Source organism: Chelonus insularis, unplaced genomic scaffold, assembly GCF_013357705.1.
Source record: "Chelonus insularis isolate UGA/USDA-ARS -01 unplaced genomic scaffold, ASM1335770v1 contig_139_pilon, whole genome shotgun sequence".
NCBI classification, from domain to species: Eukaryota; Metazoa; Arthropoda; class Insecta; order Hymenoptera; family Braconidae; genus Chelonus; species Chelonus insularis.
The window spans coordinates 1,476,498-1,501,800 of NW_023276379.1; the positions used below are offsets into that span (position 1 = coordinate 1,476,498).

Here is a 25,303-nt window from a genome sequence, read left to right on the forward strand (position 1 = left end):
TCGCAGTCTAATGTACCGCGAGTACCGAGGGTTCTACAGGATACATTGCGTCGGCATTAAACTCATTTTATATAGCTCATATAGTTGCTATATCCTCTATCTCTCTCTATTACCCTTATTTGCCATCACACCAATACAAATACCAAGTTATTTCATTGAAAGCAACAAATACATTTTATTGGTGATTACTATCACTTTCATTATTTGTCTCCAAAAATTTATCTATTCAATTCAAGACAACGACAACAATTAATGCAATGACTAATTTTGTTATTTATCAATTACCAGTGACTTATTAGAGGAAAAAAGTTAAAACAAAGAAGTAGACTAAAAAGAGATTATGAATAATAAGTGTCATAATACACAGTTGGGATGGCTATTAGTGGATAATTAGAAACAGATGTTCAACGAATCTTTTAACATAAAGCATCAAGTTTAAATGATAAAATATTGTAATTTAACTTTTTTTTTTAAACAGCTAGTAATCTTTTAACATTAAGTAAACTGATAATTTATGGAAAAATTTATTATTCCATTGAATTGAAATAAGTAAAATATTATTTCTTTCTCAGGATATACCAATTATGATGATGTAAATAATAATTATTGAATAAAAAATAATGTACACTCTATTACGAATATGGAAATCCTATTGAATCTCTTGAAACAGGTAGTTTCCACCTGTTCCATGAGAATTAATCGTTTTAGGATTATGGCAGCTGTTATTATTGGAATTAGAGTGGCTGTATTCTATAATCGAATTAGTAGCTCAGTATCAGCACCCTGTTGCACAGTTGGAATCGTTAAATTGATTACAAAATTATCTTATATTCAAATTGTTGTAGTAATTTAAATTCATTTATCTATAAATATATATATATATATATATATATATGTATATGTAAATGTGTATTTTTAAAATAAAAAAAAACTTGATGTATGATTGATGATTATAAGGAATGAAAATATACTAATAATATATTAAATAAAAAATTTATTGCAAGACGTACAGCTGCAATACATATTTGTCAGTTAAATGCTGTGTAACCAGTCATCCATGACGATAGTTTAGACACTTGAAAATATACGGTATTGTATTGTATGAGAATTTGTAGATGGTGTTTGGAATAAATGCCAATGAAACTTGTAAGAAATGGAAAGGAAAGCACGAAAAGGAAATAAAAAGACGCAGATGTCAGTAAAATTCTGTTTGAGAAATCACTCAAGCGATGAAACATGGGTAGATGAACAAGGTAACTCACTTTAAGTGTCTTCCGTTATTACTACACTTAACTTACAAATTTAAGTCAAACATACTCTTTATACGAAAATGACTCTTCTCTAAGATAGACAATAACAAATATCATCAAATGCTGTATTTAATCATAAATTAATGCCCCAATTGTGTTTCTGTACTTCTTAGTATAATTACTCACCAAGATCTATTTACAGTGAACATTTTTAAACAATTTTTAATTTCATAAAAAAATATTAATTGTTGAGAAATAAGTTTTATTTTCATGAAATAAAAATTCGTAGCTATCAATTAATTGGCTGCTATTTAAATAAATTATTTTTAATAATTAAATTGATTCTTGAATGTCTAGAAACTTTCAATAAAATTATTTTTACGTGAAAATTAACTTACTTTATTCTCATCATGCCTTTTAGATCGCTTTACAAATTTACTTACTAACGAGTAATACTTAGTAACCCATCATTAATTTTCAATTAAGAGATAGTAAAATTTCAATAATGGTTATTAAAATGCGGATGTTACAAAACTTATTTTATAAAAAGGGACCATGTTTGCTATGAAATCATTTTTATATTTCAGCATTCTAGAATTATTAGGGAAAATTAAAAGATTTTCTATTCAATCATCTACGTATTGATAATAATAATAAAGTATATTTAATAATTGATTGAAAATATTTAATCCTTGAAATAATATTTCGATGGAATATTTTTTTTAGTTACGAAAAAAATTCAATTGCTTTTATTTCAGAGGTCGAGAAAAGACGCCTGAGGTGTCGTCGAGAATTTGCAAATGTTCACACGAGAGAACGTATTTCCGTAGTTTGTGTGGTTCTGGCTTTAGCAAACGGACCGGTCAGTCCGTTAGTGTTTATCTTGTGAATACCAAACCTACGCTTGGCATTGTATAATAATTTACTTACCGATGTTATAATTACAACTTCATAGCGCAAGTAGTCCCACTCGTCCTGACTTCATAGCTGCGTGCATACCAGTTACGTTGGTTTCTAACGCTATTTTCTCAACTATATATGAAGATTGCTCTGGCTATACTGACTTTATACGGCACAACGTCGTATGATGTTGATTCAGGCTGGCATAATATTCAATTACAGCTCATTCAATATTAAATCTTGAAGCTAAAACATACAATACAGATTTTATATTATTTTTATTTTTTTAAAAACATTCTTTTTCACCTTAACTATTTTTCAATGATGTTTCAATGGAAATTGTTTCACTGTATTTGATTTGATTACTCCATTTATTGAAATTTGTCATTTTTTTATCTATTATAATTTTCTTTTCATAACGAATTACTATTATTATAAATAATATACAAGTTTTCAATCATATCAAATTATTTATAACAATATTTTATTATTTTTAAACATTCTAACATACTTTTAAATGTCTCTAAAAGTAAAGATACGATAAAAATATGAATTTTAAAAATTAACCCCATTATTACGACTTTCTAACTGGAAGTTAATGATATCAATAAATTTGAAATAATTAAATAAATATTTATCTATTTATCAGAAGCTTTATCATAGTCTGAGTGAATAAATGATGAAGTAATTGAAGGGTTTGAGGATGAGTGTTAAAATATCTAGTTTTTGCTAGCTATGACTAGCCATATTCCATCATTGAATTGTCCCTTCGCTTTTGACGCCTGCCACTACTGGTTGAAATTTATTAGAAGCGAGTCGATAAACAAAGGAACGCTTACGACTATGTAATATTGATTAATGGGAGGTTAAGGAAGCGTACAGGCGTTTAGACAAAGTTCTCCAAAAGCATCCCCTTCCAGTGCTAACATAAGAGAAGAGAAGAGGCTGAAACTGTGTGTGTCAAGCGATTATCGAATTTCCTCCCCATAACAATGAGGTCCTATTAACTCCCTACTTCTCGACGGTTCACCCAATATAGGTCTTACCTTCCATCTCACTTTCCTCAGCTTGCCTCGTTACCTTTTGTATACCATAGATTCAGATTCAACGGTTTATATCAGAAAACAAAATTGCAATAAATTATGTTACCTTAATAATATCAAATTCACTTAGGACCTAATTGTTTACCTCATCAATATTTCATTTAATTATTTTCATTAACTCACATTCATTATGATTGATAAAAATTTCATTACCAAGTAAATTACAAACATCTGATGCTTATTATTATTTAAATATATTTCAAATAAATTAAATTTAATCAACAACTTTAGCTAAAAAAAGATATTTGATGAAAAAAAATCACTCTTTTTTGTCTTACAAGTATACAAACGATTGTTTGCTAGACAAGAGTATACACACTTGGCCAGTATACACTTGACGTGCTATGTAACGTACTTTGATATTGTTGATGTTATAAGATCTTCTCATCCAGCTTCTTCTTCTACATATTTTTTTTTCTTTTCGGCTTCATTGTCTCTTATTCGTAGAATCTACTAGTCTAACTCACTTACACTTTTCATCTTGTTTTCTACAACCTCTGACTATATTCAGACGTTAATTAGTTGCATTTTTCTTCGAGCATTTTGTAGTTTCTTATGCTGTTTATATCATTATTTTGACATCTAAAATATCATATGATGTATTGTTGAGATGGAATATTTTTAAATCATAAAAAATAACTAGGAAACATCATTCGAGCAGATTCTTAGATACTAATTGAAAAATAGATATAAGTTTGAAGATAAAAAATAAACATGGTAAATATTTTGGTATGACCGAGTCTCATTAGTGTGGTTTGTTATCATTTGTATTGTACTCAAGTTGAAACAAAAAAAAAACATAATATAAGAATGCCTCAGGTGTCACGGATTATTCTACTGATTCTTACACCCTTGCCCTTTAGATAAGGCTACTTGTCCTCATTTTTGGTTTCCTTTTAAGCATGTTTCTTAGCAGCATACAGAACATTGTTAAAAATAAGCATACTTCAAATGACATATGTAAGTGGCGGCATACGTCAAGTTGTAGAAATAAAATTCAAATTTGTCTTTTATTCCTCAGTATAATTACTTTCAAATTAATCACAATTGATATATTTTTAGAGTTGAATTTTGGTGAATATTTGAATGAAAGGTTTCTGTAGAAAGAAAAAAGAGTAAGTGATAATTTATTTAAAGATGTATAGTGAAGATGACAAGAGCCATAGATCATAACAATAAGTATTGACAATGACATTTCTCAAAGTTGGACTTGGTTATTTGAATGAAAGATCGGATGAGAGCTTGCGTCGTCTGTCAACGACAGACAGAATTCTACACCCTCAATTGCAAAGACCCACTCTTGAATTCTCCGTGTGTCGAGACTACGTTAAGGCTGCGACTGGTGACTGGGATGGATAGGTGAATTGAAGAAGCAAATGGTAGAAGAGGAGTGAGGGAAAGTCACGTTGTAGAATATGAAACAATCGCTTCATTGGAAAGTCAAGAATCCTCTTGAGCTCGTCGGCGTTTGACTTGCCATTAGGAGCGTCAGTTTTAATTGTGCCTGAGCTCTCATCTTCGTCATCTTCATCGTTGTCTATCTTCTGCAGTCTACACTGAATCTCAGGTGAAGTGTATCGCCTGCCTTTCTCCACACGCGTATGCCTACGCCTACATCAACCTTACCCCTCTGCTGATGCCCTTTAGCGATGTCTCATTAGTTGCAGTACTGCAGCGGATGAGTACACCCCTTTCTGCCTCCCTTTTCAAGCGTCTGACGACGTTGGACTAGAGGAAACTCGCTCTCTACCCCAACACTTGACAGTCACGTCTTTATCCATGGCCACTTATATGCTCCTGTTGTCTCAATGATGTCATCATTGATTTTTTATTGCAAATTATTCATATTCACAACATGGATTGTTATCATATATTGTATAAATCCAACATCCTCTATTATTGTTGTACTTTTTATCCAGGTTTCTATAATGAGCTTTACTTTAAAACAGTAGGCTTCCTCAACATTGTATTGCTTAATCGCACAATTATTATATAATGACCTCTCATGATATCACGAGATGGAATGACTTGTTTTTTTCTTGAAACAGTCACCGATAGACGATCGGCGGGGAGTAAGGACGGGTTGGAATACACATGCTAGATAGTTGCTTCAGGCGGAGCTTGATTATTTTCCGCTAGCTCGTTCATTCATTCAGGTGAAGCGTAGACTGGGACGTTAGAGGGATGGGGGTTCAATTGGAAACAGCAATCACTGCTCGCCTGTATTTTGTTCTCTCCGTAGCAGCGAACTCCAATAATAAGCTTTCTCCTATATTGCCTCTTCAGTCCCCTCTTACCACCCATCCTACTCAGCTTGCCGCTGTCTGAAAACCCTCTGTCCCCTGCCTCCCGAAAGTATCGTACTCGAGCAATGTTTACTTTCTCTCTCTCTCAACCCTTATTAATCCTAGACATCTTTCTCCCTCACTTTTCTTTCGCCTTCTCTCTTCCCTTTTCACTTACTCATCTTTCGTTCCTTCATCTTGCTTATTTTTTTCTCATCCTAAAGTATCATGATCTCTTTTACTTGGAGGCAAAGCACTTGCTGGTAAACATTTGATCATTTAAAATATCAATAAATATATATACTAATTCACATTTGGAGTTGAAATAATTATTATCATTTTTTATATTAGCTTGGATTGGATTTAGAAAAGTCGAATATTTGGACGATACCTTTGGGACTGATAAAATAAAACGTTCCATTATCACTGAAACCAAAGTTCTTACTCCGACACCTTGTTAAATTAATGTCCTTCGTGCCAGCCAACAATAAACGTGTTTTCCGTGCTCTTTGTCTTTAGATTTAAAGCAGTATTTTTTTTTCTGTTAAATATATAGGCTAATTCCGTAGAAGATGGTCATAGTTTTATTGTAGATAATTTTCATTTTAATTAATAATTAATGAATCCGATATACAGTATACAATATTAAGTCACGAAAACTATTCACTTTTAATCTTAAATTTTTTTTTCCATTCCAAACAATTGATTGTGCTGTCAGATAATTTTTATATATTATAACGTCATAAATTAAAAGTATTATTTTAAAAATATTATCTTTAAAATTTCTTCTCCTACATTATTTGTTATTTATGAATATTTTACTACTGAATTCGGTTATATTAAGTTCTGTAATTAAATATATAAACAAATAGTTGAAGTTATAAAGTAAACATGATAATAAACAAATAGGTTTGTTATCTAATTCCATTAATATAAACGGAAAAAATTTATAAAATTCAATGATCGTTGACATCATGGCAAATTGACTGTAGTCATATATATCGTAACATACTACTTCACTACTATTCCAAACCACGGGTAGAATTTTCAGCGAGTCAGTGCACTGCTGTAATTACACGAGTGCCAACTCTCCTCTAACCCTTTCTCTGCAAACGACGCATAAATACATCGATTCAATTCCGTTTCAGCGGTAGAGTCGAGTGGACAAACTCCGATACTCACTTCCCTTCAGCCACACACGTGTATATACGCAAGGGATGAGTAAGCGAAGCCCTTCTATAAAAATTTATCGACTGGTAAATTGTTTCACGTCGCGCGGTTCGGTGCATACACATTTTCCTGTATACAAATAAATGAACAAATGTTAACCTTACGTAGAATGTCTCATACGAATGTTATAAATGAGAAACTGTAAAAGAGAAGTATGATGAAGATGAGTCTACACTTGATCAAATTACTAATATCTCTTTTAATTCGTTTATTACGACTTCTTTAAATCTTCATTTGAACATGACTAATTTATAATTAACTTTAAATAATTATTATTAAAACAAAAATTATGTTACGTTTATTGGAATGATTTAATTTATTTCTGTCATTTTTTGAATAATTATTATTTTAGAGATAACGAAATTTAATGTTTAAATATAGTGAGTCATTAAAAAAAAATTAATTAAGGTAATAGAGTTATGTTCTATAAAAAGTTTTAAATAGTTTGAGTATGACATTTCAAAAAATCGATAATAATTACATTATTTTGGGAACCTCCATCTCATTAACTAATATATTTCGTAATTAAATGTTCCATGCAGTCATGAGTTCCACATCGTAACATTTGAAGAGTCTTTTCTATGTCCCATAGAATCATACATGTGTACTCACATTTTCATTGTTCAATTAAAAATTTTATACTTTATAATCTCTTTCATTTATATATATTCTTTCAAGTATAAATATATTATAATTAAATTTTTTTTTTTAATATTCAAGTTGAATATTTTGTTATTGATTTATCAAGTACACAGTGTAAGTACATTGTATAAATTTATCATTACAGTTATCAATCTAATCTAATTGCTGACGAGAAAATCCTGACTACGTATTCCTAAACCTGAGAGCAATCAACAAGGTCGTAACCATCAGCCCCTTAGGAATGAATCTCGAGGACTTAGCAAGTAGTTCAGTCCGTATAGTGTGGAGAGTTTGCTTGGTACCTGGCGTTGGATATCTTATCTTTCTCCCACTCATGTGATGATTATTGGAAATGCCATAAAATATATCGCATTTTATTTATTTCAAATAAATACTAACACCATATATTCATACATTCTAAATAAATATCTAATAAATGATTAGTAATAAATTGATAAAAATATATTACTTAAAAAAAAAATTATAAAATTTTTCATTCAATTATTAATTTGATAGTTTGGTTGGTTGGAAATCGTTTTAGAGTCTTCTAGAGTTAATGAAGTGCTGAAAATTTCCTAAGATTAGTATTAAGTTTTATTCTACAATTTTAATTTATTAAAATAAATCATTGGAAATGATGGTGATAAAATAAGCAAGTGATTTTGTTTGGTAATGTGATTATCTTTATTCCATGACATGTCATTTATTGGTTCGAACTTCTCAGATGGTGGCTGGAAAACGTGTTACATGTCACATTAACAATCGATAGTATTAATTATTACAAGATAGAGCTGCAATATCAATCATTTTCGACATGCATATTCTTTTTAATCCATTCCTCTTTGAAAATACATGAGCAAATAATCACTGCTTTTAGTTATCAGTGTAGAACTGATTTGATTACTAATTAATTGTTGATTAATTACATATTTTATTGAACAAAAAAATATAATAATTACAAAAATTGACAGAGTTCATTTCATTGGATAAAAAATTTACAAAAAGAATGTCTTTTTCATTATAAAGTAAACAAATCATACTAGGTGGTCTCATAAATTCGGGAAATGTACACATTTTTAGCTAATATAACATCTCAATAAAAATTCCATCGTTCGACCACCATGCCTGTCAATAGGAAGCAATAAAATTTACAATTTACGAGAGCTAGTGTTGGATGTTGTTGTTGCTTCAAAAATTTCAGATACAAAAATTAGAAATCTGTTAATATTGAAATAGCTAATAATAAATTGTCGATAAAATCACATTTATGGATTTCTATTAATTCATTATCAATTAAATTACATTTTAATATAATAATTTATTATTTGTTAAAAAATTTTTATTTTATTTTATCACAACTATTAGTCAAAATAGATTAAATATGTGAATTATTGCAAGGTAATGTGCATGATACATAGTCTGACAAATATGTCTGACCATGACTGAAGTATCTACTGTCTAGGAAATTTAAACAACAGTCATCGCCAAACGATGATTCACTTCTAGTCAATCTAAATAAAATTATTGACCATTGATGTTTTGAATATTAGCAATGTTTTATATTATTTAAACAATATCGTTGACAGTATTATATTAAATAAATGTTTCTTATTATTTTATTATTAAGAATGTAATTTTATTTTACCATAGGTCATAATAAAATTTAGTCTAAAACAAGTAAAGACAAATTTTATGTAAAAACAACATCACTATATGCGTAGGTGAACGAGGCGCGTCGATTATATTTTTGTCTCATAAATACCTTCTATATTTACGATGATATATTTAGTGAAACGTTGTACGACACTTACAATGTGAGGGAAGCACAGACAGTAAATGAAAAAGGATAGATAAAGAGAGTAGGTGGAAGATATGAGGTAGGAGTGTCCACAGAACTCGGACGTTAGGCTGCGATCCCTCATTTTGAAGTTTCAAAGACACAAGTAGTATATTTTTGTACTTCATTGTTAATTATCATCCGCTTTGTATCTTCTACGATAAAGTGTTCTATTTAAATTTAAAAAAATGATCATATCGGAATTTATTTCATCGATTATCCAACTATTTGAAAATTTATCACATCAAAAATATTTATTAATTATTAATACATCTAATAAATATTAATTATAAATATTTTTATTGATTGATGAGACAATTGTATTTTAATTAATTAATAATTGTTAGTTATTATATAATGAATGCATTTATTTTTAACAATCACTGAAATCCAACTAGAGTTATCAAGAAATGTCGATAATAAAATCGTTTATGATTTCTTGACAATTCTATAACTGTTTTTCTTCTTAATTATTAGTAAAAAGCAATCTCTTTAAATTAAAGAGGTTATGAGTGTAGAAAGCTGCCACGTGGCACAATGTCTATTTATTCACCTCTTGGAAGAACGAACTTCTCATTCGAACATCTATGCTTTGAGAGTGCGGAAGTGCACCATTCTTTTCCAATAATTATTTTTTTTTTCTCATTAACATGATTAGCACTAACTTTAATAATAATAATAAAATATTCTAACCAATAACAAATCAATAGTAACACAAATATTCAACAAAACGTTATTTTTAAATGTATTATCGTAAATATCCCATCAACTTCTAGTGATATGTATAAACGAGACACTTTTGACAAGCAACATCTTCAACACGAACTTGATACCATTCGCGAGTCTATATTAAGACGCCGGAATGTCATTAAAATAAGCTTACTGCGACACGAACGCGGGGGAGAAATAAGCGCGAGAGGGAGAGAAAGTTAACAGGACTGGACGTAGACACAAAGCAAGATCGTTTTAGCATAAGTCAAAACTTTAGTTAAGTTTACATACGACACTAACTTTTTTATTTTTTTACTCTCATCTTAGATATCTACTTATGTCTTCCCTCCCCCTATTTCCTCCTACTAATTCAAGTATGTACTTTTGCTGGTTATGACAGTTGAAGTACCTTGCATCTGTAATTATTTTAGAGACAATTGAATTTGTCTATTCATCATCAACAACTTACTTATATCTCTTGCTAATAATTATTTTATCTCCTTCATAAATTCAACTAGGCATCTAATATCAATCAGCCAACATTTTCTATTTATTCTAAATAATATTATAATAATTTACTTATTAATTATAAATAAGATAATTTTTGATGATGATCAAGAGTGTTTTATTTTTCAATGATTCGAATAAGTAGAATAAATCATAGTGAAAATTAAATACTATGATAATAACTGAAACAATGTGCTGTTATTATTTATTACACTATTATTTTCTTCTACTTTGAATACTCGTACGCACTAGAGTCACACTGTCACCGAATCGTGTCGTGTCATTTACAAGACGCCTGAAAAACGTGAACACATCAACTTTCTTGGGATCATTGCCAAAATAATCGGCAACTGTTATTTTTGTTATTTTATGCTGGTTATATACATATATTCGTGAACCATACAAGAAAGAGACCAGTCAAAGGAAATGAGTATCGTGCATTTATCTCAAGCTTACTCATTAATGGTGTGGAAATTCGAATATAAGATTATTTTCATAACATTTAATTACTAAAATGATATCACGTACCTACATTAGAGATGATTGAATTATTATCTTCTTCTGTGCCATACTTTAGTTTCAAATATTAATAACATTTCTCACTACTACTTAACATTTCTATTACACCAATTCTTTGGAAGAAAAAATATCTTTTAATCATTACAACTCTTCTGTCAATTTCATCATCAATTATTTAATGAAGAATTGAAACAGGTCATAATCAGGTTCAAACTATTTCTTAACATTTACATAAATAAACATTTTAATCAAGTTTATTTGAACATTGATACAATAATAGTTGTTTAAATTAAAAATAAATGGGAAAAATCTTAGGAAGAAGATGAAGTGAGATGACGAATGACAGATTCATGCAAGTCTTCAACGTCGTAAACGTTCGCGAGAAAGTTCAATCGTCCAGATCGAATTGCGTGACGTATATTCGTTATGAATTTTCGTAGTAACTGCTTGGCTGCGTAGTTGCTACAGTGAATATTATTGGATCGAATGCATCACCTCAAACGATACGTGAAACAAGTTGTAGGTTAGTGGCTGCATTGGCACTGTTCATGACAGCTTATTCCTGGAATGCTTCATCGTCATTACATTATACCACTTACTCGTAGTGACTACTGAAAGATTCAAGTAGATTAGCACATTTTTTATACCTTCTTTAAATTGTTTTCATTTACATCAACTCCGATCGAAACTAAGGTCTTTCATTCAGCCTCTTTTTCTTCAAAGTATTCCTGTATTTGATTAGTCAATATTTGAGTTGATGTTTTTAAAATTATCTGGTATAGAAAAAATACTGAGATTGTGTCACAAGAATCAATAGAAGTAAGGTTAATGACCTCAAACTTCAAAAAAAAAAAAAAAGTAAAATAAGATTAAATGAATTACGATAGATGGATATTGCCACCACGCCTCTAGTAGTCTTTGCTGCAAACTTAAAGCATCAATAAATCTTTTAAAGCGTTTACCGCATACTGTCAGATCTAAGAGAGCAGCTGGAGTGTTTAATTAAATGATTTGGAATCTGACAAATGCTCGATCTTGAAGTTTTTGTTATTTTTATCTTTATTTTTTTCTCTCCTCCCCCTCCCTCCTTTTTTTTTGTATTTATTGATAATTAATTTCTATATCTCTTTCAAAATTTCAATTAAACAGAAAAATTTCCCTCTATTCAAAAAGATTCCTATTAGTAGCTGTGACTGATTTCCATTTTGTTACAAACTCAAGATTGAATTTGTTGCATTTTCTTATATATTTCTTTTTTGCTGTAGACACTTTAGAAATCAAAACTGTTGACTGTGATAACAGAATATTTTTCCAAGTATTTTTGTTTTTTTTTTTAAATTTAATAAAAATAAATCGAAATAATTTTTAAAAATGAGTTTCAATAGACACTGTAGTTGATTACTAATGCATAGAGTATATTTCTTGAAGTAAACCTATGATCAATTAGAGATATTTATATTCATTTTTCACGCCCCTATCATCTGATGACCAATTACAAGAACAACAATGGGTATATTTTACAATGTGGTTGTTTGTAGAAACGCATTTATAACACGTAAAAGTGAGATTCACAATCAAATTCTCTTTCTCATTCTTTGTTATCTCATACCGTAAATTAATCTCAACCCTCTTCGTCCCCATGTAGAAAATTGTTCCCCTCCGATAATTTCTAAAATATCTCGTGTACACGTCACACAGACGCCATTCATTTATTTAAAATTTTTTCATATTTTTCTTTTATATTGTGTCTCGACGCTTTTACGAATATAGATCATGATCTCGAGTTTTCATTTCTCGAGCTTTGCTAGATACAGAATAATATAAGTAGAAACGCTAAAGGGAGAGACAGCAGAAATAATCGATTCGCCAAACGTCGCACGTCTTGCACCGACGCCACCAGACGGCCCGTGCTTTCAATTAAAGCTTGCTACCGTAATTCCCTAGTATAATCGTCCAACTTCTTCATCTCTTTCCAACTTTCTTCTTTAGCACATTATTGAAGAACTCGTCCAAGATATGTCCAAAGCTACGGCGCAACTTTGTTAACATTTACTTGGTATACATGTTTTACCGACAAATGCACCGTGTTAGCATAAATCTCTGAATCTATTTGGGAGGCGCAAGCCTATTACCGTCATGTCCCGGATAGGCGAGAACCAACATTTCAGTAGTCGTCACCCTAACTTGATGATTAAACAAATGTCTCTCGAGATAAACATATGAATCTTCTTAATATCTTCTTCAACTTGTTTTTTAGACAATCATTTTTATGACATCATGATTAGAAATATGTTGAACAAAATATTTTATCTCTCAGATTGGTTTGATGTTTTAATCAATAAATAAAAGACAAGACTCGGCAAGAGAATAATCTAATCAGTATAAAATTTTAATGTGTATATGTCTATAACATGAAATACAATTTAGGCATTAAAATACGAGAGGGCGAACTATTAGCGAGCAGGAGTTTGCAATGACGTCATCCGATGCAATTATATTTTATGTCTCTACCATCACGTTTCCTCGTATTTTTCTTATTTTCCTTTTCCTCTTCTTACCTTTTATATCTCTCATAGGCGCGTCCTTCTCTTTTACTTTATCCCTGCCTTCTCTCTGCCCTTGGCCCACTCCAACGTTAAGTATAGATTTATAACTACTTAAAGTTTTGCGATTTATTTCGCGCTTATCGCCCGTCCGGATATGTCTACGGGGTTTACTTATCACTTAGCAGATGCAAATGCGACTTGGCTTTAAATTAAAGCCCGTCGCTGATTGGGGTCGATGAAAAGGGCTGGTACTTTGAATTTTTCCCGCTTCTTTCACCTTTACTCACTTGATAGCATTTTCATTTACCAATATCGTCATTGAATTTTTTTTTTTTTAATTACATCATTAATTTAATTTTAATAAATTTATTAATAAATATATAATCGTTGAGTGGGATTTTTTTCTTACTGGAAAATCAGTAAGAGAAAAGATTATTTGGTAATATAGAATTTTATTTGAAAAGATTTAGTAAACGAGAAAAGATAAATCTGTATCTTTATAGATGTACGTCGTACAGTATATAGAGTAGGAGTTGAGCGGGACGTTAGGGGAGACGGCCGAGTAATAGTTACGGAATATTGCAATAATATGCAAAGTATATGAGGAATATATTAATTTCACGAAAACGGTGGAAATGTAGATAGCGTTGGATAGGTATAGAAGGTGTGCAAGCTCTTCCTCATTGCGTGGTTTTCCCGCGTCCAAAAGAGAGGTGGTGTACGAACGACGAGAGTTGCTGAGCCTGCGGGGTGAGGGTGTGCGACGGGGCAAAAGAGAATTCACCGCGAGAGAGCGAAAAGATGAGAGACCAAGAGGGGTTCACAGACAAATAAATACACGATATTTCACTGGATGGGAAATGAGAGTTTGCTGCCTGTTACCTACTACTAGACTCGAAACTGAATTTTAATTTTGCCCTTGCTCGTGCCAGCGAATATTTTCGATCTCAACAAGTCTCGAGAGATAGAAATTTTTTTCAAATTAATACTATCGACAATTTTTTTTTTTTCCATTTTTTTACTTAGTTATTATCATTCAGACTTTTTTTAACATGTCCAGATAATTTGTTTATTTAAAAATATCTCATTTGTAGATAAAAACAGTTATATTAATTAATAATTAATAGGTGTGTTGATGTTAGAGTATGAAAGTAAAATAAAAATAAATGATGAGAGTAATGAAAAATATTTAAATGGATTATAACAATTGACAATATTATTTTTAATAAATAACTTTGAGCAGAATGGTGTTAATGAAAAGTAAAAAAATAGTAGAAAACAGTAAATGAAAGAAATAGCTAGTGAATGACGGAAGAAAGGTAAAACGGTGAGAGGTAGAAGGGCTCGTTAAGCAGCGCGTTTCCACAGTTATTCATAGAATCAAGGTGAAAGACTTGTCTGGAAACACGAAAGAGACGAAGCGAGAAACTGGAATGGGAGTTGGTCATAAGTTCAAGCCAAGTATTCGTACGGGAATGAGAAATTGAAGTTGGTTGCGGGTTTAGTGGTATGTGCTTGATAGTGGTGGTGGTTGTGACCGTTGGTTGGTTGCTTCTGGTTGGATAAAAAGTTGAGAAAAGCAAGAGTTAAGATCAATACCTCCGGCTACCCCATCACCGCTACCCCTTTCTCCCTTCCAGACCACCGTAGAAGCAGAAAGTGGTCCCCAGGCTAGAGAAGATCTCGACTCTCTAAGGCTGCCCTATAATTCATGGTTTTATTTTTCCCAGAATCTAGCCGGAAATCGATATATCTTACCTTCACAAAAAAATCTACCACCATTGCAGTACCATTTCTGATGTACATATCAAAATATTATGAGTGTTTTTATTTTAAATATGCACCTCGAAATCATTTACTTAAGACACACACTTTTTTATCAATTTATTTTTTATCCTCCTTAGAATCTTACTCCAATATTTTATATTAATTATTGATAGTTATCATCATCATCATTAAAAGCTTCCTAGTTTTATATTCCATCAACTCCACCAAGATGATTTTACACACATATTTAAGTCATTCCATGTCGAGTTAAATTGATTAAAGTTGCCATAGATAGAACTGAAATTGGAGTAATTTTCACTAGGTTTTATCAAATTGCCTTTATTTCTATTTTGCAACCATCAAAATGACCGAATATAATTTTTCCTTTCACTTGTGATTTATCTATTATCTTGTTTGTTTTTTTTTGTTTTACTAGAGGTGATAAGTGTATAGTATAAAATACAATAATTACGTATAAGACTTAATGTTAATACTTATATACTCCACAGACGGTATAAGCATGTAAAAAAGAGTGAAAGTCTTAGGAGTCCTTCAATAAAGAAAGTACTGTAAGTATGCCATTTTATGCAAACAAACTTTTTATTAGGAGTATAAATAATAATAAAACTTGAGATATGATTATTTCTAAAAATATAATGATAAAGAAAAAAAAATAATTAAAATGATCGTTATGATTATCTGTAGATTGCAATTTAAAAATCTTTTGTTAATGTTGGAATCGTTGATATTTTGAGACAGAAGAGACGAGAATAGTAGAGAGAATAGAGAAAAATATCTCAAGTATACGATCGATGTCAAGGTCTGACGCCGGTGCTATGGGCTAGGGTAATATGCAAACAATTTTTTTTCTCAAAAGATGATTTTTTGTACCTGAAAGAATACGATTGAATGGAAAAAGACAGAGAGAATGAAAAAAAGTATAATATGAGAGTTGGAGTAGTGGAGGTGAGGAGAGGTGTGCACAGTTTAAGATGTGTAGAGAAAAAGTATCTTGAATTCCAGGGAAGAAATGCTTTTATTTTAGTTCGATTTTTCAAACACCCTCTCTCGGACGACAATTCGCAGGCGCGGTACTCCACCCTTTGACTACCCCTCTTGAATCGTATCTCTCTTTCTTTCTATCGGGTCGCGACTGAACGGGTTACGCCCAGATGCGCATCGAACTCTGGTCAATATCGAGAGAGAGTTGCATCGTCCCTTTCTCCAACCCTGATAGAGCCAGTACCTCAGTAGTCAATCTCGAATAGGGTGTAGACCTGAGACTACATGTAAAGGGGTTACGTATTGGATGTGTGTTATAGTTGATCGGTCCACCAACAGCCAAAGTCCCATCAGTACCACCCTCTCGTGATTGGAAATCTATTCCCATCCCTCGAAGTCGATTCTCGACCTATCGGAGACTTCGGTTCGGCGATATTGAGTCTGCGCCTGGAGCACATTCTCTGAGTTTGCTCTCATTCTCAACCACCTAGCACTTCTCCACTCTCTCGCTCTCGCTGCTCTCATCACCAACCCCTCCATTTACCTTCTCTTCTTTTACCTTTGCGCACGCCTTCTACTCACTATTTCTCTTTATCTCGCACGCCCATCTCCTCTCCTCATGCCCTCAATCCCTGGATTCACTAGGCTGAGAGCAAGAGACGCACTCTTTTCTTCGATAAAAGTTTCATGGACTTCTGTAGATCCCTGTTCACCATAAATGCCGACGGATAAATGAATTCATATTTTTTTTTCTTCTTCTCTACAGCAATTGCGAATAATGTGCACTTTTGCTATATATTCTCAAGAAATACATTCGCATTTGTTGGAACTCAAATTTTCTCAGTATCATGAAAAATTGAAACTACTTTGGATCACAGTCTATCTTTTATTGCATCATTCATCGAGTTATTTTTGGGTAATTTTATCCAGAGTATCCATTGGAAATCATTCTTTAATCGTCAATAAGCTTTAAATGGCTGACTTGTATGGAAATTGTCACTCAAAAAATTTTTTTGTAATAATTAATTCCAATATAACATCATCATCCACAATCAACTGGTTTATTTGGTTCATTATCAAAATAATACTGATAATTTTCATCAGAAAAATAACATGTTACTCTAATACATCATTTTCAATTTTATTTAAATGGTTCTCCAACAGCTTCATCATCTCCTTTGATCCTCTGAATCAGATCAAAGGCTACCACAAAACTAAATAATAATTCATTCAATTGACTTACCATCGAACAAGAATTCCATTAATAAAATTTCTTCTTTCTCGATTTTACTCGGTCAAGTAATATTTTTTCCAAAAGTTACGTAACATTGATGACATGATATGGGAGTGGTGTTGACCTGAAAGCGGGTCCATACTCTGGGGACCAACTATACTTCATTGCGTTGGACAGTGGTCAGATATTTTCACAATAGGTTTCACGTTTGTGCTTTCAAATGGTAGGAAACTTGGTGGTTTGTTCAAGTGTTATAGGTGGTGGAGAACCATTCACAATACCCGACAATAAAGTATACCGTCATATTGCACTATCGCAACGTGCACATTTCCACTTGATTTTCAGTTCTTTCAAAGTACTTACATTTTCTTATTTAGTGGTTTTATAATATCTTGACTTAAGTTGAAAAGCATGTTTTTTTCTATTTATCATTTGTGCATTATCGATTATACTGAAAGTATAACATTCTTACCAACAATTCAAACTGGTCCATTGCTTGCTTGATATTGGAGTACATTAGATACATTGGCCAAGTGTCGAGCTAGAGGTGGACCAACCTAATGATGATCTCCAATGCTATTTTATTGAAGTGCTGGAAGAGGAAAACTTTAGAAAAATATCATTGTCTGGTGATGAGCAGCTGTCGATAGAAATTGATTGATATGAAGATAAAGAAATGGTGAAATTATGAAAGTATGAGGGACTGTTTGATGAAGCAATAAAAGATAAAACGAATTCCAATAGACTAGAATGTAAAAGTGTCTAGTTGCGACGCGCGAAAATGTCCTTTACAAGTCGGCCATTTCTTCGATAAAGCGTTATAACCCGGCGCAGGGGACCGATAAAAAAAAAGAAAAAAAGAGGAATCCTCTTTCCCTCTCTCTAGCAATCGTTTCTGGAGGGCGGCAGTCGAGTTAGTGGTGGTGGTTGTGGGCGCGGACGGGGTGGTATAGAAGCTATCGACGTTTTTACGTAACAAATCAGTCGTAACTGCGCGCGAACTGCGACTGTGCGCGGTAGAACGACCAATGAGAGCATGAGCCGATATTCGATATCCGATCACATCATAGGACAAGCCCAAACTCGACAGTCCAATCGCCAGATAGGAAAAACGCTGAGAGAATAGAGACCAGGAAGCATCAGCGAGTAAGAGCGGGTTAACTGTCAGACTAAAATTCCCCCCATTAAATAGTTGGTAACTTCTCAAAGTCTTGAGTTGAGAAAAAAAAATTATCCTCACATTCTCTCACTCATTTCCTTTTTTCTCTTTAGGTTGAGTCTTTTGCTGAGCTCTTTTCACTATCATTAATAGTCTGTGATCTTTTTTAATAATACCTGATGATAAAAGTGATGCTACCAGCAATCATCAATCTCCAATCAATAAATTGGTGGAATATTTCCCAAGATGACAATTAAATAAATATTTAGATGAAAAAGGGAAGATATTTTTGCGATGAGAAATTTAGTAAATTAAACAAGAGCATGTCTGGTATGTCTGTGAGAGAGTAGACAGGTTTATGTGAAAGAGTGTTGGGTTTAGAAATTCATATTCTGCAGAAGAAACCCGATCCCAATATCACCAAGTAATCCTGAAATGGCCATGAGGAGAACGAAGTTGGATGAGTAGATGGACGGAAAGAGCAGAGCTAAAGGCGCGAGTGTGGAAGGAGTCGTTTTAATCTATAGCCGCGGAGCGCCTAGAGACGAGCCCTCTCTCTCGTCCGGATTATAATCAACCCTTTTATCCTAGGCTTTCCATGTCGCTAATTTCCATAATTACACAGACGCTAAAATCACAATATCCTCTACCGAGCAGAAAGGAGTAACTGACGTGAGCACCCCGCACCCTTTTCGCTGAGCGTCGCCGCCATGAGTCTCCCCCTAAGTTCCGTCATGTGAGGGCAACATCGAGGGAGATATAGAGAAAGGGGGTGAGCCGCGCGATATATTCATGTAGGTGGGGATAAAATGGCTCGCTAGATATAAAGGTGCCTCTTTAACTAGGATGCCGCTCACTCGCATGTTTATGCACTCGTATCCGCGTGGCTGGGCATGGAATTACTTGGATAACCAGCCAAGTGACAAGTCATGGTAGCGTCGTTTGAAAATTTTGAAAGCCAGCCAACTCACGAAAACGGCTGAACAAATCTCTGTATAGACTACTGGTGATTGGAAAAAGACTGTTTGACGGTCATCATTTGTATTATATTCCAACTGGTGTACCTTCATTAGCATGAGGTGTGAATCCAATAGAAAGTCGATTAAGTAATTTGATTAATCGAATCAGATTATTTGACTATAGTAGTGTTTTAATAAACGGATGTACGGCTTATCTACAGTTAAAGGATGCTGAATCGATGAGATTAGAAATACTTTGTCGCAAGTTGGTTTGACTTTTCTCACTTTAACCTCTTGATGCGACGGCTGGCTTCGGGAAAGGTGGATGACGACGACGACGACGACGACGACAAGAGAAAAGGGGGGAAAAGAGGTGGAGGAGGAGGAGGCTTTGCTGGGGCTGTATCGAGCGGCCCTCCTACATACATCTATCTCCTCCAACTCCTTTCCCCCTTTACCCTTCGTACCATCCACCTACCAACGCCATTCTCCTCTCTTTCCCTCTTTTCCCTCCGACACTCACGGCCTTCCGCTCCTTCTACCCCTTTTTCGACCTCCAACTCCCACCCCCGCATCATCCCCTTTCTGCCTCACGTATTACGCGACTCACCTCATTCCTCGTTTTACCCTCTTCTCTCGTCCACCTTCTCCTTTCGCTCCCCGTGCGACTTTTATATAATTTCTCCTTTTGCCTCTGTTTTTTCGATTTTTCATCGTTTCCTTTTTTCCTGGTCTCGCTACTTCTCTTAAATCTTACTATGCATGAAATATCCGTTCTTTAAACTTGACTTACCAATTTGACATTTTTATTTGTATTTGTGGTACTTGTATAATATTTTTTCCGAAAGACCTAAAGATTAAGATAAATTAGACAAATTGTTCTTAGAAATTTTTTCTTTAAATTACATCAAAATAATATCGTTAAAATATTCCCACAAAATTTGAACCATTTAAAATATTTTAACTCTAATTATAATAAACTTTTATAAAATCCTCAAATATCATTTATATCTAATTATTAAACATTGAACTCGACGATATACAGAATGTTGGTTTTTTTTTTTTTAATATCCAAAAAATAATCTTGATATATTGGGCAACCTTGTTAGGTATAAAATGCCCTCAGGGGGACAATTACAGTATTTATTATGGAATAAATGAATTAATTAATTAAGTAGTGTATATAAATTTCTATGAAGGTCTTTGGAATGCAAAAGTCAGAAGAGTTATAGTGTATAGGGACGTCGAACTAACAGTGAAAACACGAGAGGATGATAGGGAGGGCTAGTCAGTTACGTCGCATTGAGGAGGTAGGGGTAGTCGGGAAACAGCAAAGAGAGAGAAAGAGAGGGAGAGAGAGAAAGAGAGAAGTAGGAACAGTATCTTGGAGACTTCGCACTGTATCTTGAAATGAGTTTTGTTGGATCAATAAGTTCTACTATAAGAACACTCTTGCTCTGTGTCCTGGTGTATCGGAGTATTCGTACTCATTCGCGTTTATATCTGTGTTGGCAAATAGATACGTGTGAGCAAGGGGGTGGAGAACGGTAACATTGGGACTGCTCTGTATATCCGGATGATGTAGACGATGTACCCAATAGTATAGTCCTTACAAGCATTTTGAGATGAGTCAAACTCAATCTCAAACGAAATACTGTGCTACCTACACTTTCCATGGATCTTCTCTATCTCCTTCAACCTACACTATTTTATTTAACTGCTCAAAAATCAATACAGACAACTTCTATATTTGCTACACCAATATAATAAATCATTTCAATTAATTTCATCATTATTCTAATGTTAAGAAAAATAACTTTCATTTCTTTTTAATTCTTCAACTATAAATATCAATTCTGTTATTTCTCGTCGTCGTTAGTTATTACTCTTATTTATATTTTTAGTAAATACCAATTTTTTTTTATCCAAGTATCGACAAAAGCAATAGAACGTTTAACCAAGCAAAACTTTTCTCATTATATTACTACAAATGTTTGTAAAAGTGTATATATGCATAAATATATATATATATAAACATAGATATCAGTTTTTTTTTTCTTTCGTTAAAGCTGCAGTTTTGGAAGTTGTACCAATAGAATACAATCTATGGAAGCGTATATAAGGGTCTTTTACGAATGTGCACTAGTAAGTATACCTTATACTACTCACATACAACTCGATGCAACTATAACCAAATGGTGGTTGCAATGTCGCATTGGTACTTTCAGATAGGGGAAACAATCGTTATCAGTCCGTAACAAATACATGCCAGACTGCACTCGTGAATCTCGGCCAGCTCCATTTTCTGTTTATTCTGAGTATATTATACATCTATAACTCAACAACCGAATGTTAGAATTATAACGAAATGTAAGCTAAGTCAAATGTTGAGATGAAGAAGAAGCAATTCTTTGTGATAAATGATTGAATGGCGGAATGATAAAGTTTGAAATTGACTTAGAATAAACATAACATAGTATTTCAATGGAAGTTTTTCGAAACAGTTTCATGATTACAATAATAATTAAATAAACTTAAAGTTTCACAGAATGACGTTAATTATTCAAATTTCAGCCAACAAATATATTTAAAGTTTTTAATTTTTTAGATAAATTTTTATAACTAATAAACAAATAAAAAAAATCATAATAGTAAAAAAAAAAGGTGAATTATATGAAAACTTTAAAAAGTTGTATTTTTTATTATTCCATTTGTCACTATATTTTTCCCCAATTTTCTCAGTTGTTATAAATAGGGTGAGGCATCTAATTAATGAACAGTGTCCATCCGATGACCGAAATTGATGTCTTTTTTTGTTATAAAGAGGATATTCGATCATGTACTCATATTAATCACTATATTATCTAAATTAAATTGACTGTAATCTCGACAGATGTATTAATCTTCAGACATATGAATAAATTAATAAATATTAATACTTAATTATAATTATTATTAATAACATTAAATTTATTTCAATCGAGAGTAATGTAATTTGGTGAAATAATCAATTTAATTAATCCAAAAACATGAAAATAAAAGACCTTGAAAAATTGAAAGGTAATTTGTAAAAAATTCAACGATAGCTAACGAGAGATATTCTTGAGAAAAACACACACATTGAACTTACTAGGTAACAAGACATCTAGATAATGATAATGACAATAGTCATGATTATGTTGATGATAATAAGGACGAGAACGACGAGGATGGTGATGACGATGATGATGAATACGACAACGACGATGATAATGATGATGATTATTTAAGTTTATTGGAAAGTGTTTGTGTAAAAGCGATGGAAGACGATGATTCCGTGATCACGGAAGCAGAAATCCGTCTCTCATCCATCAGGTGTAACCCTTAACATGGCTGATGGCTCCCACCGGTCATTGTCGTCAACATCTCACTCTTCTTTGTCACACTTATACTCGTCTAGGTTTTTCCACGTTTACGAAGTAAAGAAAAGAGTGACAGGAAAAAATGAGAGGGGACCAACTTGTCTGACTCTTTTACTATAGAGACTAGAAAAAGGAAAGACGAAGGAGAAATCATATAGAGGAACGCATGCGTGTTGCCGATTACTTCGTATAGACTTTATCCTCACATAAGAGAATACACGACACTGGTGTCCGTATACGCGAGCATGAGTTAACAAGGTTAAACACCTCAGCTAAGTTAACGGGAACATTAACACTCAACGATGATTATGATTAGAGACGTCTAGAACAAGGTGAACGGATGGGACGCAGACAAAAGTTGTCGAGGCATTTCTACTAATTTAAGGAAAGTGTATTTAAATAGAATAAGTAACTGGGGTATGGAATCAAAAATATTAGAAGATAAAAGTAGGGTCCATTTTATTTATTAAATTTATTGAAGCTGAAAAATGCTTTTTTGAGGGATAATTTATTTATGTAATTTAAATGAATTATAAAGAAGTTAAGATTATCGAAAAATTTATAGCAATAAAAAAATGAATATTGATCAAACTGAAGCATGATCACATTACGGAACTTCTCGGGCAGTTTCAGTCTCTACCTTAATTTAAATTCTATTACGCTCGATCTCTATTCCCTCTTTCCTATGAATATTCAAACTGTGCGACTTACCACCATCTCTTTTCTCTCCTTTCGTGCTTCGTCTGTCGGGTGTCCAAAGAATTAAATTAATATACCACGCAAAACAGCTCCTACTTGCTTAAGAACTAAGACTACCCAGTAAACTCTTCGATATTAAATAGGATTTTTATTTAAATAAAGAATAAATTATTAAGAAAATAAAATGGTGAGTACTTCAACAAACACACTTGTTACAATGTTTTTAAACTCATCTATAATAATTATCATGATAAACAAGAATGAATAAAAAGATGTATAATTATTTAATTGACTATCTTGAAATAAATGTTTTTCAAAGTGAAGAAAAAAAAAATGGATTGATGGAAAGGTAGTTTGCACATGATAATTGGAACAAAAGTTGATTATTATTATGTCAAATTCATATACAATCTCATTACCGGTTGATGAAATAGCATAAAAATAAACGCACGTTAGAAACCAAGTAGACCATGGCCTGTAGTAGGTTCTGAGCAAACTGAAGGTTGTCTAATGATGAGATATAGACATTGCCTTTATGTGATAAATATAGAAACATAATTATTGATAAGCGTTAATGAGCTGGCGTGCACGTATAAAGTTGTGCTGTAAAATCATGCACTCGCAGTTGCTCACGCACGACGGTTTCAGCAGCGATGCAAGACGGCGTCATGTTTAAAGCTGGTAAATCTAAAGTCTATGTGCTCGAGCGTAATTAGTGTAAACCGATTTACCAGGTAAATGTGAACAGATCTGGTGGAGGGATCAGAATATTTTTACTGTTAGTGAGATCGCCGATAAATCTTTTGAATAAGTAACAAGCAAATACACTAGAAATGCGATTCACCCCCGTAACGTGACGGTGGCTTGTATGTATAAGGATTCATTTATACGTAATAGACGTTTAATGAGTGGAAAACCCAAGTTAAAATAAATTGCACGAGGGACGAAGAGCATCAACTCTGTTAAGACATGCACACAAATGGCGTTCAATCGTCAAGTCATTTCACTCTACTTTCAAAATATTTTCAATCTTTATAACTATCTTCTTTCATATTCAATATTTATTTTTATTTCAAGATGGTTGTCTATCAACTATGCAGCCTCAATTATATTTCAGGCCTATTCCTAATATTTATCACCCTCATTTTTAATTAGACTATTTTTTTTTCGTGAACTCAACTCTTTTCTGTAAAATGAGAAATTAACACAGGGTTGTAGATCCAACTATTTATTTTTGAGAGTAGCATATATGTTTATAATAAAATGAAATATTAATCACATCATGTTAATCCAATGACAATACAATCAATTTCACTCCAATAATGACACTTTTTAGGACACGAGTGTTAATCAATGCTGAGATCATAGTACAATAGCAAATGAAGAAAAGTTATCAGAATAAGGAAGTAGAATAAAAAAGTTTATGAAACTATATATGTATATATACGTTGCTGCTAGTTCTCAGCCCACTTCAGTAAGACTGTCAAAGTGATAGAAAGGAGGAAACTGAAGTAAAAAATAAGCAAGAAATATAAAAGGTCATGGCTGAATC

At 32.6% G+C, this 25,303-nt stretch overlaps 1 protein-coding gene across 1 annotated transcript; it reads left to right on the plus strand.

Moving 5' to 3' along the window:
- Window positions 1-1,153: 1,153 nt before the first annotated feature.
- LOC118074838 (probable DNA-directed RNA polymerase subunit delta) lies at window positions 1,154-23,018 on the plus strand. Its single transcript, XM_035096328.1, has 3 exons — window positions 1,154-1,253; window positions 2,009-2,112; window positions 22,785-23,018. Exons 1-3 carry the CDS (start codon window positions 1,154-1,156, stop codon window positions 23,016-23,018), a joined length of 438 nt encoding a protein of 145 aa, XP_034952219.1.
- The last annotated feature ends 2,285 nt before the right edge of the window (window positions 23,019-25,303 follow it).

Bases quoted from the DNA above. Each gene is read 5' to 3' on its own strand.
- LOC118074838 (XM_035096328.1), top strand. From the start codon at position 1,154: ATGGAAAGGAAAGCACGAAAAGGAAATAAAAAGACGCAGATGTCAGTA. The intron at 1,254-2,008 runs GTAACTCACTTT...CTTTTATTTCAG, and splicing joins AACATGGGTAGATGAACAAG to AGGTCGAGAAAAGACGCCTG. The intron at 2,113-22,784 runs GTCAGTCCGTTA...TGAACTTACTAG, and splicing joins TGGCTTTAGCAAACGGACCG to GTAACAAGACATCTAGATAA.